General features: G+C 41.4%; 1 protein-coding gene across 1 annotated transcript in view; it reads left to right on the top strand.

Moving 5' to 3' along the window:
- The window catches only part of LOC310849400 (uncharacterized protein), a 73,601-nt gene that overhangs the window by 1,314 nt on the left and 57,516 nt on the right, over positions 1 to 14,771 (top strand). The window contains exons 2-7 of the mRNA XM_083749560.1: positions 9,060 to 9,098; positions 9,566 to 9,694; positions 11,183 to 11,338; positions 12,121 to 12,268; positions 13,300 to 13,463; positions 14,606 to 14,740. Coding sequence (XP_083605686.1) covers positions 9,060 to 9,098; positions 9,566 to 9,694; positions 11,183 to 11,338; positions 12,121 to 12,268; positions 13,300 to 13,463; positions 14,606 to 14,740 — 771 coding nt within the window. The remainder of the gene's footprint in view (positions 1 to 9,059; positions 9,099 to 9,565; positions 9,695 to 11,182; positions 11,339 to 12,120; positions 12,269 to 13,299; positions 13,464 to 14,605; positions 14,741 to 14,771) is intronic.

The raw sequence follows: 14,771 nt of genomic DNA, 5'->3' as shown, positions 1-14,771 counted from the left end.
TGCTGTTCATTGCTCAAAGGAAAGAAGCAATGCCCAATTAACAATTTCACACTTGATAAATCAGAACTAATCAATGAAGTCAGCTGCCAAGTGAATAACTTAAGGGTTGGCAAAAAGCAAAGCAATGAATCAGTACCTACATGTTTGGTGCAAGATTCAGGTCTCTTCAAAGCCTGGAATGTTGCTTGCTCTTAGAAATTAGACTGGGCCATTGATACATCTTTTTTATTATTATCTGTAGACCAAGACCCAATGATTAAATAGCATGCATTTCTTAAGGCTGGGGTTTAAGTACAGAGATTTATATGTTAGGTGTGCCTTCTGACATTTATTTGGGAAGAGTGTCTCTTTTAGCATATGAAACAGGTCTGTTTTTAGCCGTCTTTTGACAAAGCTGAGAAAATGTCTATAAACACAAGTGTCGTCTGTAGAGGCCTTCATCCAAATAACTGTGCAACTACTCCAATGAACCCAATGGGGTGTGGGTCTTTTAAAGTGAATGGGGTTTTCCTTTGAAGTTTGTAACTTTGCATTGCCTGGGTGTGGAGGGGAGAAAGGCCAGTAATCTTACAGGCATTTCCCAAGCTCTTCAGCATATCCAAATCTTTGTTTGAGAGCATGATCACTGAGGGGACTTCACAGGCAGAAGTAAGAGAAATCTCTTCATAATGTGGAGTTTCCCAAACCACAGAATCTCTCTCTCTCTCTCTCTCTCTCTCACACACACACACACACACACACACAATGTCTATTATGATATACATGTGAACCAGTGCTAATATTCTAGATAACAGAAGAACAGAAAAAAATCAAAAGTTAAAACTAGCAATTTTATTTTGAAACAAATGTTCTGGTCTGGGAGGGAGTCAGTATATATTTCCCCATCTGATCTGAATTTTCAACACCTGCTTGATCCAAAGAGTACTCACTGCAAAATACTGATTTTTCTGTTTGGGCTGTGTTCCTAGTACTTGTACAGGCTTGCTTCATGAAGGCAGTGCATTTTTTCTTTACCACCTGCCTGATGAAAACTAGTTTATGCCATCTCCACTTGGCCAATTCTCTTGTTCATTGTTTCACCCAGACACCTTCATTTTCCCTTCCAATTATTAAAATAAAAAGCTAGATTACTTGTATGTATTTTTAATGAAGTGTCACAACAAACTGAGACTAAGTAATCTTATCCAGGATGAGGTATTGCATACAGGTTTGTGATGACAATCCAGTACAGTGGTACCTCGGGTTACATACACTTCAGGTTACATACGCTTCAGGTTACAGACTCTGCTGACCCAGAAATAGTGCTTCAGGTTAAGAACTTTGCTTCAGGATGAGAACAGAAATCATGCTCTGACGGTGCGGCAGCAGCAGGAGGCCCCATTAGCGAAAGTGGTGCTTCAGGTTAAGAACAGTTTCAGGTTAAGAACGGACCTCCGGAACGAATTAAGTACTTAACCTGAGGTACCATTGTATTAAGAGTTCAGCATGTTTAAGCCTTTTGAAAGATAGCCTGGATGTTGACCTGAATGGCTACAGTCTAGTGCATGCTCAGAGCTCAGTTACAAGATCACTTGGCACATGGGTGGTGTGTCATGCACACACAAAAAATGGATTATTTAATGATGCCACCACAAACCTTCCTATTGTGAGCTGAACTTCTCGAATGTGATCAGAGGCCAATTTGTTTAAGGACTCAATTATCCTTAGGGACCCTGCATATTCCCTATACTGCAGCCCAAGAAAAGTACAATTTATCTATTAAGCAATAATATAGATTCTTCCCATTCACTCTGAATAAAAGTCATCCTAGGTTTCCAAAGCTGACTATTTGCTACATCCATTAGCTCAAAGGGATGGTGCTGGCTTTCTACATAACTAGAAACAAGTGTCACATATATGGACTTGTTACCTAAACTTGGAAGAAAAACAAATTTGAAAATTGTTGGCAAATTTATTTCTGGAATTCAGGATTTGGCCCATAATTCTGCAGGTATCCTTGAAATACAATTACCTATCTTAATTAAAAACAAAACAAAACAAAGAAGCTATTAACATTCATGAATGCAATGACTTAGCTTGGATTTAAACATCATCTTTTTTTAAAAGAAAAATTACTTGAAGACAGATACCAGGTACCTAGATATTTAGGCCTGAATCATGAATGCAATTACATGGATACACATCCTGTTTGAGTTGTTGATTTCTGTGGGATTTCTAACCATATAATGGTGTTTAGGCTTGGAGACGCCATCTGCCAGGATTTCGACTGCAAAGTTACAGAACTTTGGAAATAAATGTAATAAAAGGAAAGATCTAATCTTCTTCAGTGGGAGTTTTGGCGCAGGAATAAAATGCATAGCCCAAAATGCTGACACAACTGCACACTACAATGGCACAAAGATGACTAATAGTCTAATGCGCTAGAATACTCAGCCCTGTTCACAGCAATACCCTGCCTGACTTCAAAGAGACAGGCTCAACTCCTAAAAAGAACAGCACTGGGAAAGAGAACAGATCAGGAATTAAGGGCATGTTCAGTCACTTGGATTCAAGTAGGTGGAGCAGGGAGTATGCCATAATTGCATATAATATTGCCTTGGCACTGATAGTAGTTAATTAATTCATGTTTGTAAATGGCTTTGAAGTAGAAGTTGTGGAGCAGCATATTAAAGAAATGGAACTCTGAAGCTGATCTCTTTGCAGTCTTGCAAATCTGAAATAACTACTCAAACTTTGGGAATCTGGGTTCAAACATTTAAAACATTCAAATTTTTTTCAATTTATTCCTTAAACAACACATGGACTAATACATGTTTACTTGGAAGTAAGTCATTCTGAGTCCAACTGGGGTTACTCCCAATTAAGTGTGTTTAGGATTTCTGCTTCAAGCATCAGAAGATCAATAACTTCAGAAATCCTGTCTGAACAGTGGAATAAATCACTATACTAGAGAGAGTTGAACAACACCCACAAAGGAATGCACATGCTGATTTAACTTCCATCCACTGAAATGCATGGGAAACTTTTAGAGGCAGACAGGAATCTGCATGCATCTTGGAAACTCTTGATTGTATTAATGAGTGCTGGTTTCTGGGGTGTCCACTTTCCTTTCTCAAAATCCACATGAGCATCTTGAATTTACTACTGTCCTTGTTGGCATGAGAAATTTAGCAAATTTTGCATCAAAGCAAATGCAGCAAAAGACTTATTTCTTGGCCTGGTGCACATAATTTAATATGCCACAATAAATCATCCCCCACATTGAGTAAAAATATCAAATATTAAGTTCAGATCAAGGAACATTTCTCCCACACCATGCTGCTGTATATTGCAACCAACTATGCCCTTGACTGATGGCTCACTAATGACCTTTGGTGCATTGGTGAATGTTGTGCTAGGATTGGGGAGACCTGGACTCAAATTCTCAAAGAGCCATGAAGCTTACTGGGTGATTTGGGGCCAACCAGTATATATCTTACCTTAACCTACCTTGCAGGGTTGTTGTGAGTATAAAATGGAGGGAGAACCATGTTGACTGTCTTCAGCTCCTTGGGGGAAGGTGGGATATACACATACAAATTAAATTCCTCAATGATGAGAGACCTACAGTGGTCATAAGTAAAAAGAGAAGATAGTTCCACTACATGGACAATGTTCATGAGAAGTTTTGGGGGTTTTTTAATATATACATTCTTCTCCTTTTCAGAAGCAGAACTCACAGCAAACAATCTTCTTCACTTTTTGCAAAAGAAGAAATAAACACATATATGTTTCCCCAAATTAGTTCTTAGCTAAGATAGCAAAAATAAGGCATACTCATGAGTTGCAGTTAGTGTGTCTCTGTTGAAAATGGGCAAAAATACCATTAGCAAGATCTCCTATGCAAACCCCACCAAAATCCATGAAAACATTATGATGCTTTTATATGTTGTTCCCATGCCTCTCAAAGGAATTTGTGCAGGAAAAGTTCTCAGTGGATTGTTCTCTTCATTATATGAGTTATCCCAGTCCAGTGTCTTTTTACTATAAACTTGCAGTGATGTAACTGTAATTCATAGATTTAAGAATGGCAACATTGGCTATATTATAGACAGTCTTAAAGCTATGTGCTAGTTCCATTGTGCTTTCTACCAGAATATTTCCATTAGTAAGTAACACTCAACAGGACTAGTAATATGTTTCATTCCAAGAGACACATACTGTATGGATGGGGTAAATCATGTGAGTCTCTAACAGCAGTTGTAGCAATTCTAACAATGACTTCAGACAACTCCTACACTTGTACAGGAAAACCAATGAATGTCTAACAGGGGGCATATCTGTGGAATGGATGATTTGGAATGCACTTTGATATGCATCAGATCTGTGAAGTCCATGATTATTTGGCATTCATTTGCACTGCACTTAAGGCCTTTTCACTATTTCAGTCCACAGTAGCCAAAGGGAAAAGTCAACCCTACTTGACATCCTTTTGTCTGCTTGCCACCACCACACTCTGAATTTAACTCTGAACATATTGCAGAAAATTACTACATATGTAGGCTTTTAAGAACCAGGTGTAGCCTTAGGGAAGTGGGAAGTAGTATTGGTACAAGATCTTCCAGCTCCCAATACCATTTCTTACTTCCCTAAGGCTGTACATGGTTCTCTAAACACCTACATATGTGGCATTTTTTCCTCTAATATTTATTTTTATTGACAATTTTAAGTGCTATAAAAATGTTGTTAAATAAACAGATAATAAAGTGTATCATAAGTTTGTCATGGCAACAGAGCTAAGAAAGATCACCATCCATTTTGGAAATAAGAAGTGCTAAATAAGTTAGCAGTCATAGCAAGTATTCGTGTTGCCTGGACCACAGAAGAAGAAAAGTGGAGGTGCAAATTAGAATTTTCTCATGGGATGGTGAGGCAAAACCACATGCTGAATTTTAATAGGTTAATGCTTACCCATCTTTATAGGTGGAGTAGATCTGCCTTTGTTCTTTGAGGTAATAAACTGTCTGAGTGTCAGTAGTCTTCTTTTGTGCTCTGTTCATTCAAATATTTGGAGAAAGTAGTTAGTACAGACTCAAAAGTGGCTGCCCTTAGCCTTCCTATGAAGTAGTCACTGATACCATCTGTTGGACTACAGCCCTCCTGGACTGTCTACTTCTTGGCACTCGTAGCCGAGTAAGATTGTCTTCCATAAACACGGTTTTAACAGTGAGTCCGTAAGTCACTGTGGAGGCCAGTTCTGGATCCAAACATCCTTCCACAGTGGGGACATTGGTTTCTGGGCGGGAGCTGATCATGGTGTGGATTTGCAAAGCGTGCCTTCCTCTTAGCACGTTTCTCCCTTGCGCCCTAAGTTCGAGGCCTCTGCAGACTTCATCTGCCTTCACAGCCGTTGTAACATACCGCTTGTTATCATCCGCCTGTTCTGCCATTGAGGACTTCTTGGGTCATTCTTTCTCTAGCTCCTTCCCTTTGACCTTACTTCCTTGGGTGACCCTGCTGGGAGTGTGAGATTCCTGATGGCTTCACTCACAAGGGTCATAGGAACATGCAAGCCGCGACAAGGTGATGATCCAGCGGGTGGGTCCTGGACTGTACCACTTAAGAGTTACCGTATTTGGATAATTATTCTCCTTGGGTTGCTTGCAGGTTTCCTGCCCCTTAGTGTTCCCCTCCCCAAAAGTCTTCTGTAGTTCTGCAAATCTTGGGTTTCTCGTAAGCCTGTTGCTAATTACCTCTTGTGGGGTGGTGGGTCTGTTTTGGTGACATATGCAATGGCACCTGAACATCAGAAATAGAATGAACCTGCAACAGCAACATTTTGCAGTGCTGTATATTTTGGTGTTCATGATTACATCCAGTCACCCATGCTCTTCTCTGTGATACTACATTCCATTTCCACCCCACCCACCCCAACAGTCAGTCAGGATTCTGTGGCCAGGCCATAACTGAATATGCTCAGTCTTATTCATTAGTTTGTTTTGGGGAATTCCCTTGGACTTTCCCTTCTGAAGATTGCTCTTTATAATTCTGCATACAAAACTCGCCTCTTGCAAGTGGATAGATATTGACACTTTGGGTACAGAAGGACTGATACTTATATCTCTAATTTGGAAAGAGAGCCTTAACTCCTCCCCTCAATCTTTTTCAACTCAGACTTGCTAACAGATCATAAATAATAATAATAATAATAATAATAATAATAATAATAATAATAATAATAATTTATTTATTTATACCCCGCTCATCTGGCTGGGTTTCCCCAGCCACTCTGTGAAGCTTCCAACAAAATTTTAAAAATACAATACAACATCAGACATTAAAAACCTCCCTAAACAGGGCTGCCTTCAGATGTCTTCTAAAAGTCAGATAGTTGTTTATTATTAGTCAAATTGTATGCTCCCCCACCTCAGCCCACATATTATAAATAGCCTTCTCCAAGCGATGCTTTCCAGCTGTTTTGTACTACCACTCCCATCAACCTCAGCCAGGCTCATAGGAGCCAACTCCAAGGGGGTGAGGTCCCTTCGTCCCCTAATAAAATATTTGAGCCCCCCCCCCCAAGTTGATGGCCATTGCCATTCAAATGGTGTGTGTGCTGAGCCTTGTGATTGATTATGTGGGGCAGGGTTTACCTGGACCCCCCAATATTTTATTCAAGTTGGCACCCCTGGCCAGAGTGACGGAAGCTGAATGCACCATGTTGAGGATGATTGTTGGAAAATTACCTTCCATACAGATGCTCAGATGACTGTGTTTCTCATAAAGCTAACCTGTCTTTTATGTAACCTGTAAAACAGAGTTTTATTTGACTCTCATTCATATATATTTTAAAAGACGTCTACTGTTGCTAGTTTGCTGTGAAATTTACAATGGCTTCCCCCCATCATCATCTACATTTGTCCTTTTTTCTTTTGCTCCTCAAGTTCCCAATCTTTTTAACCTGCAAAAAGCAGTCTAAGTAAATTGATGAGGCAAATCTGCCTGCCCACGTGCACTCAAATAGGGGAATTCAACATGGTGCTATGTTGATCATTCTGTCAGGGCAAACATATTGCTTTGCCAAACAGAACAATCCTCTCCTAAACATGCTGTTCTGGGGTTTTGCCTGACACCACCCATGTCAAATTTGGAGGTGCAGGAAACAAACAGGGAGATGAAGGGAGAAGCCCCTTATGCAAGCGGAAGTCCAAGACTCAGTGAATCTTGCCCAAAAGAATTTGATCTAAATTTAATTGAAGTTAATAGAAAAGGCAGGAATCCAAAGGATTCTATATACACAACCAGATGCTTCACTCTGAACATCTGTTCATGCTTTGTGGGAGAGTGCTCCCAAAAGTCTTCCACATTTGAGATGTGACTTGTCAGTCAGGAAGAAGGTAGAACCTCTAAAGCGGGGGGGGGGGGCTTTTCATTCCAAAAGCCACATCCCCTTGTGGAAAACCTTGTGGAGGGCACATGCAAGATCCAAAGTGTTGGGGGTAGAGGGGAACAGTGATGGTGATTCTTACTTTTGCATCATAGGCTACATTCCAGCCACACCTAAGGCAGGGGTTTCTATAAGCAAATAACTCCATTCAGGCAAAGAAGTGGCATTTTCACAGTGCAAGGGCCTGTTCCAGCCAGGTTAAAACATTCAAGGAGGGTATGGAACAGCACTAGTGAGGGGTGTGGCCTGTGGAAGGGTTGTCTAGGGAGAGTCCTCAGGGTCAGAAAGAAGGACCTCCTCAGCTTGAAGTTCTCCACCATTTCTCTAAAGTTTTGTTATATGCAATGCCAGCATGTCGTCCTTTGGCTTTGGGGCAAAGTTATAACTGAAGGTCAGTAAGAGAATGAGCTGAACAGTTGTCTGAAGACGGGTGATAAAAAGGCTGTGTGTTTCTACTAGTTCACTCAGCAAGCATTCCCTCCAATACAATCTGATACCCCCAGAACAATGGCTTGCGTTTAAAGAGGAGGAAGCAGCTGTCTGAACACGTGTGAAGAACACACAGGGGTTGCTAACCTTTTTGGACCCGTGGCCACATTTGAAAGCTGGGGAAACTGTTGTTGGCCATCGAAACCTCACTGCAACAAAGCACTCCCCACAACCTATTCTATTCATTACAGAGTGTCATCAATATGCAGATGACACTCCAACTCTGTTCCAACTGAGTCAAGAGAGGCAGGTGAGGTGTTAAACCAGTGCTTGGAGGCAGTGATGGGTTACCTGTGGACCAATAAACTGCAGCTGAATCCTGAAAAGAGAGAAGTGTTATGTGTCCCAAGTCCTCTGGAAGGAGCAGATCCATATTCTGGGAGCGCTCCTTTATTCAACACTGTCACTGGAGTCTCAGGCGGCCTCGGTGGGTGAAGGGTGACTTATCAATTGGAATTGTTGTTGTTGAGTAGGGGACCCTGTGGGTGCCCAGGATGGTGTGTGCAAAAAAAAGTTCACTAATGAAATTCTTGGAGTTGACTTACTTTTATTTTTGTTAGTAGATTAAGACATGGCTGACTGAAATTTCTATGGTCACATGAGCATGATCTCATTTTCATCTAATGTTTGCATTCTGTAAAAATCTCTGGTGTGAATATAAAGATATCTGTTTGCACAGTGTAGTGCTTTTAAATATGCAGCCAACATGAGGACAGGCCCTAAAAAGATCTGCTTGTAATCTGATGCATATATTACAATAGAGATTTAGAGATTTCACTGACTTGCATTTCACATTCATGAATAAAATGAGAAATTGTTCTTGTTTTGGCTATTCATTATACAGATGCTTGCAAATTCATATTTACATATTGCATTCCCTAGTAGTGAGAGGTGCATGAAATCCATTGGTTTAATTGAAGAGGTGGCCGTAATGTGAAGGAAAATATACAGGAGAGGGAATGGACCTGTGCAAGGACACTGTGGAATCAGATTCTTACTTTTTAATCTGTATACATTTTAGCAATATGAAGGCTGAGGATGCAGACTTTAAAAGACATAGATGAGATGGGTTTCTATGAGCTCTATAAGTGGGGGAAATTAAGGTGAGCATTCCGCTGACTGTTCTTTCTTGTTCCTCTTCTAGGTATCCTTGGAGTTCAGCACTGCTGCTTTTCATGTTCAGGTAATTTAATCACCACAGTGTTATTAGCAGCACAACCATATGCTTGTCTAGTTAGACAATGAGACTTAGGCTCAATGAGACTTACTACCAGGTATCAGGGAGTAGGGGCTATTTAATACAGTGGGACTTCTGAGGGTTTTGTTTATTTTTCAAAGCACAGGATCACTATGTAAAGCAGCTATTTGCTGGTGCATCCTACAAATCTATTACATATGAACCAAAGACTTGCAGACGAAACATCCTATTTTGAACCGTTACATGAAATTCAGCCCTCCTCCAGCTCTTCTTACCCACCATACACATCCTTTCCTGGACATGGGCCTTATTTCCACTTGTTCCTCCTGTCTCCTTCAGAACCCTGACCCTGAGCCACCCACTTTTCTATCAAACCACATTCAATATTCAGAACAACTGGTTCTCATGGTGTTCATTTAGTCCTTTTAATGCTCATGTGCTGTTTATTCAAGGTGAAAGAATGGGATGAAAAAGGCATGGAGAGATGGAAAAGCCACCACAGGCAGAAACGAGAATGGATTAAATTTGCTGCAGCCTGTAGAGAAGGGGAAGATAATTCAAAGAGGAATCCAATTGCAAGGGTAAGTTCCAAGCAAATCAGAAGAGTTCAAGACTTGTAAATTACTAAGCAACACTTGTAGATTACCAAGCAAACAAGGCAGAGATCCTCCCATGTACTGACTAAGTAGCAAAGTCCACTGGGCTTAAATAAATGACTCCACAGTTTCAGTTTGCAAAACGTACAGCAAAGATCTGATAAAGGTTGATAATGAGGAAAAACTTAAAGTACCAACAACTGTTTTTTTTACAGTCTAGGAGATTTTTTTGGAAAGTGTGGTGTCTAACTCACACACACTCTCTTTAAAATCAAGGTTAGTTGTGTGACTAGGAATAAGGGTGCAAGGGTGTGTGACTAGGAATAAGGGTGCCAGGATTTTTGTTTGGGGGCAGGCTTTTGTTAGGGGGGGCAGATTTGTATTGTTTTTTATTGATTGGGGGGACAGCTGCCCCCCGCCCCCCTTTGCTAGGATGGGAGTCAATTACTGTAAGTGTTACTTAGTGTAGGCCTACTTTAATCCATTCATTTCAATCGCTCTATTCTGAGTAAAACTTAGTTGAATTGCTACCGTAATGTTTTGTAACAAGACACAGTGCTGGAATCTTCTTCTTCAAAGTTGAGTCCAGGAGGTGGTGGTGGTAATAATAACTAAAAGTGTGTCTCAACAACTCTGCCCTAAAAATAAGATCAGCATCTCTGACCTCCCCCCCCCCCACAAAAAAACTCAAGAAATCCAGCCTCTCCTTTAAAAAGCTCAGCAACTCTCCCCACCACCACCACCACCACCCATGACAATGCGTAGATCACTGCCAGTTGTTTTATACTGGGAGTAGACTGCAGTCTTTAGGGAGTTGGACGGGCCTACAATAAATGATACACCGGCTAACAACCTGAAGTTGCAGCTGCTGACAGGAGAAGCCCCTCCAGAGAGTTCCACTCCTGGAGTGCAAGGAGCAGAGGAAACTCTTGTCTGTTCCTCCATCCCCCTACAACTCATTGTGCCCCTTCAATTTGCCCTGGAGGCTTGGGGGACATAATCAAAATTAGTGCTACCTCCCCATCCTCTATACGCACTTATATCCTGGTTTCACATTTTGATGAATAAACCAGGATGAAACCACTGTTTGCATTTTGGAGATATCGGGAAACCATGGTTTAAAGAAACAACAATCAAAATGTCGTAGCTGGCGTGTGAGGAGAAAGAAGCATTGGAAAGATGGGGATGACACTGCAGGAATGACACTTGCTCCTAGGTTAATAAACCATGGTTTATTAAGCCAAGGTCTGCATTTAAACCAGCACCAAAGTATGCCAGCTGCATGAAACAAGTAGCAAAATCTTACCCCCCCCCCTTTTTTTGTTTTGTTACTACACTACTGATTTGAGTAGGCCATCTCACGAGAATGTTCCTTGAATATAGAGCCATTTGTACACATTTAAATAAATACATAAGTAAATCTAGGGTTGAGGAAAAACATAGCTAATTTTTGTTTTTCGTTTTCTGTTGCAGATCCGATCAGATTGTGAAGAAACTCAGTCACTTATATACAGAATCTCTGGAGTAGGAATTGATCAGCATCCTGTTGGAGTGTTTATCATTAATCAAAAGACTGGGGAAATTAATATAACAAAAATAGTAGACCGAGAGGAGACACCAATGTTTGTTGTAAGTACTATGTGTTTGCAAAACTATAACGTTTTCCCCCTCTACTACCTAGAACTAGAATATCTGTCCGAGGCAGTATGCTTCTGAATGCTAGTTCCTGGAAACCACAAGATAGGGGGAGTGCTCTTGAACTTGGTCCTGCATGCAGGCTTCCCGCGAGCATGCAGGCTTCTGGACTAGATGAGCCACTTGGCTAATCCAGCTGAGTTGTTCTTACATCCCTTAACATCGCAGATGCATCTGGTGGGAACTACAGGGCCTTTTAAGGAGCAACACATACCATATTTTTCTGTGTATAAGACGCCCCCATGTATAAGACGACCCAAAATTCTTAACCCAAAATTAAGAAAATGCACTATGCACTCTCCGTATATAAGATGACCCCTTATTTTAAACTTCAAAAATTTAGGGAAAAATATGGTAATTTCTGGGTTTCCTTTGTTGTAGACTAATGGTGATGATTTTATAACATAACTGGACAATTGACTACTGGACAATTATTATGGAGGTTTTTTATTATTCATTCTGCTGTTTTCACTCATTTTATTTTTAGTGCTGATTTTGTTGGTTATGCTTGCTTTGTTGTTTCCCACTGGTATTCACCTTGAAAGGCAGACTGTATTTTATAATACATTGTTGTTAACATTATTATTATTAATCCTGCAGTATTTTTAAATTAGATAAATTATTTTACCTAACAAATGAATGGTTTTAGGTATTTTGAATACTACATACACCTTCTGAGTTAATCTTTGTTTTTTGTTTTTTATTTCTTAATGCAGATTAAGTGCTTTGCTATAAATGTTGTTACTGGACAATCGGTGGAAACACCACTTGACCTTCGAGTCCGGATTCTGGATGTAAATGACAATTCACCCATATTTACACAATCTGTGTTTTCAGGGTCAATTTCAGAGGGCAGCATGGACAGTAAGTACATTACAAACACATTGTAGCCATTTCTGCCACTGGATAAAATACGTATGCATCTATCTTTCTCATCATGTTCCATTTCAATCTGGGATTCCTCACCCACCTCATTCAGTTGCCCTTTCCCCAATTCTATGCACTTGTACTCAGAAGTAAGCCTCATTGTGTTAAATGGGTGCTGCTCTTGCGTGGGTTTAGGATTACAGGCCAAAACCCTGTGTCTGTAGAGTAGGGATCTGGGAAACTGTAGTCCCTCCAGGTGACTGCTAGACTACAACTCCCATCATTCCTCAGAATTGGCCATGCTAGCTGATGGGAGCTGGAGACATGGGGGGGGGCAGAAGTTCCCTGTCCCTGCTTTAGAGAAATAACCAAAATGATGCATTTTAAAGGCACATCAGAGTTTGCTACATTTGTAGTGCTGCAGATTAGCAGAGACTGGGGAACTTCATTGAAACATACTGTAATGGTTCTAGGGGTTGCTCGTGCATAAGCCAGTGCCAACACATGGCTGGGTTGCCTGAGTGAACCTTTTCTGTCCGGACAGCTACTCACCCATGGCTGTCTCAATCGCTGGCAGAATCCGTCAGTGGGCGTTTCTTAAACTTCTTCCAGCAAAGAAGCTCTTTGACGCCTAGTCTCCTCCTACTCTCCCTGCGCGGAAGCCTTCTGCGCAAGGAGGGTGTAGGCAGCGGAGGACCCTTACTCTCCCTGCTGGTCCCCGGCAAGGAGTCATGGGACCGCCTCACCGATTCGCCCATCTGCCCCCCTTCTCTACTGGTGCTACGCTGATTCTCTTCCCCAGAAGATGGGCTGCCTCTCCCCATCCCGGGACGCTCTCTAGAATCCCTCCGGAGCCCGCTCTCTCCCTCCGGCCCTGATGACAGTTCCCTGACACATACCTAATATTTTGGAAAATGCCTCTTAGTAAGATATTGGAGAATTCACAAATTATGGCATCCTTACAGTTTTAATAAACTGAAGTGCAGCTCTTAAGGTTTTTGTTTGAGTGGTCCTCTCCTTCTTTCCAGACACATTGGTGATGAAAATAACTGCTACAGATGCAGATGAGCCAAATAACCTGAATTCCAAAATTGCCTTCAAGATTGTGAGTCAAAATCCTGGAGGTCCATCAAAGTTTATTTTGAACAAACAGACTGGAGAACTTCACATTGCAAATATCCTTGACAGAGAGGTAAAAATACATTGCTTTTCCTGAGAAATACCGCATTGCTTTTCCTGAGAAATACCACAGTTTGTACGCTAGGGGAAAGAGCTATTCAGGACTTAAGAAAGCTTTCTGAAAAGTCAGCACAAAATAATTGGCTATTGTGCATCTATTCAAGAAGAGAAAATCAGCCGGGGGGGCGGGGGATCAGAAAGATAAGATGGTTTGAAGTGACAGATATGCAGAAAGCTGTAACCTTGTGCATGTTTACCTGGGAGTAAATGCCATTGAACTCTGCATCAAAATTGAATGAGATTGTGAAAAATGATGTCAATGAAATAGAGACGAACAAGACACTTAAAATGCTTCATAACTTTTCCCATTACATCACATCATAGGATCCCTCCAGACAACCAGTTTATTGAGAATTCGTCCTGATTTTCTTGCACAAACCTTACACTGAGGTTCACTTATATCCTCTGTTCTTTATTCAGGCATTATTCTTATTTGTTTGCAGGGCTGTTAAATGAAAATTCATCCTTACACTTTTCAATTCACTTCCCCCTTCACTTTCAAGCACAATAAGTTAGATTCTTTTTAAAAAGGGGGGGAGAGATTTGTTTACTAGCGCTTCAGTCCACTTTAATTGTGGGACGTGGATGGCGCTGTGGGTAAAACCTCAGTGCCTAGGGCTTGCTGATCGCATGGTCGGCGGTTCGAATCCCCTCAGCGGGGTGAGCTGCCATCTTTTGGTCCCAGCTCCTGCCCACCTAGCAGTTCAAAAGCACCCTTAAGTGCAAGTAGATAAATAGGTACCGCTTTATAGCGGGAAGGTAAACAGCGTTCCGTGTGCTGCGCTGGTGCTGGCTCGCCAGAGCAGTTTCATCACGCTGGCCACGTGACCCGGATGTGTCTCCGGACAGTGCTGGCCCCCGGCCTCTTAAGTGAGATGGGCGCACAACCCTAGAGTCGGACACGACTGGCCCGTACAGGCAGGGGTACCTTTACCTAAAGTTCAAGTACACACCCAAATCCCTCCCACAAAATATGGTCCATATAAAACACTTTCCACGATGAGATTAAAGAGCACTACAGTGTAGAAGTGTGCTTTCTCACTAATGTGAATGTTTAAACGTTTGTCTTCCTTCCTTCCCCTCACTTTTATATAGGAACATGCAAGCTACAGTCTGGTTGTGAGAGCCACAGACAGGGATGGAGGTCCAGATGGAATATCATCTGAATGTTCCTGCGAGGTTTCTGTAACTGATGTAAATGATCAGTTTCCAACATGTGCACAGAGCTCGGTAAGCTATTGACTAAAGCAGTATCACCAGC

Source organism: Podarcis gaigeae (assembly GCF_964106915.1).
Source record: "Podarcis gaigeae genome assembly, chromosome: 7".
NCBI lineage: Eukaryota > Metazoa > Chordata > Lepidosauria > Squamata > Lacertidae > Podarcis > Podarcis gaigeae.
This window is presented reverse-complemented; position numbering and strand designations above follow the sequence as displayed.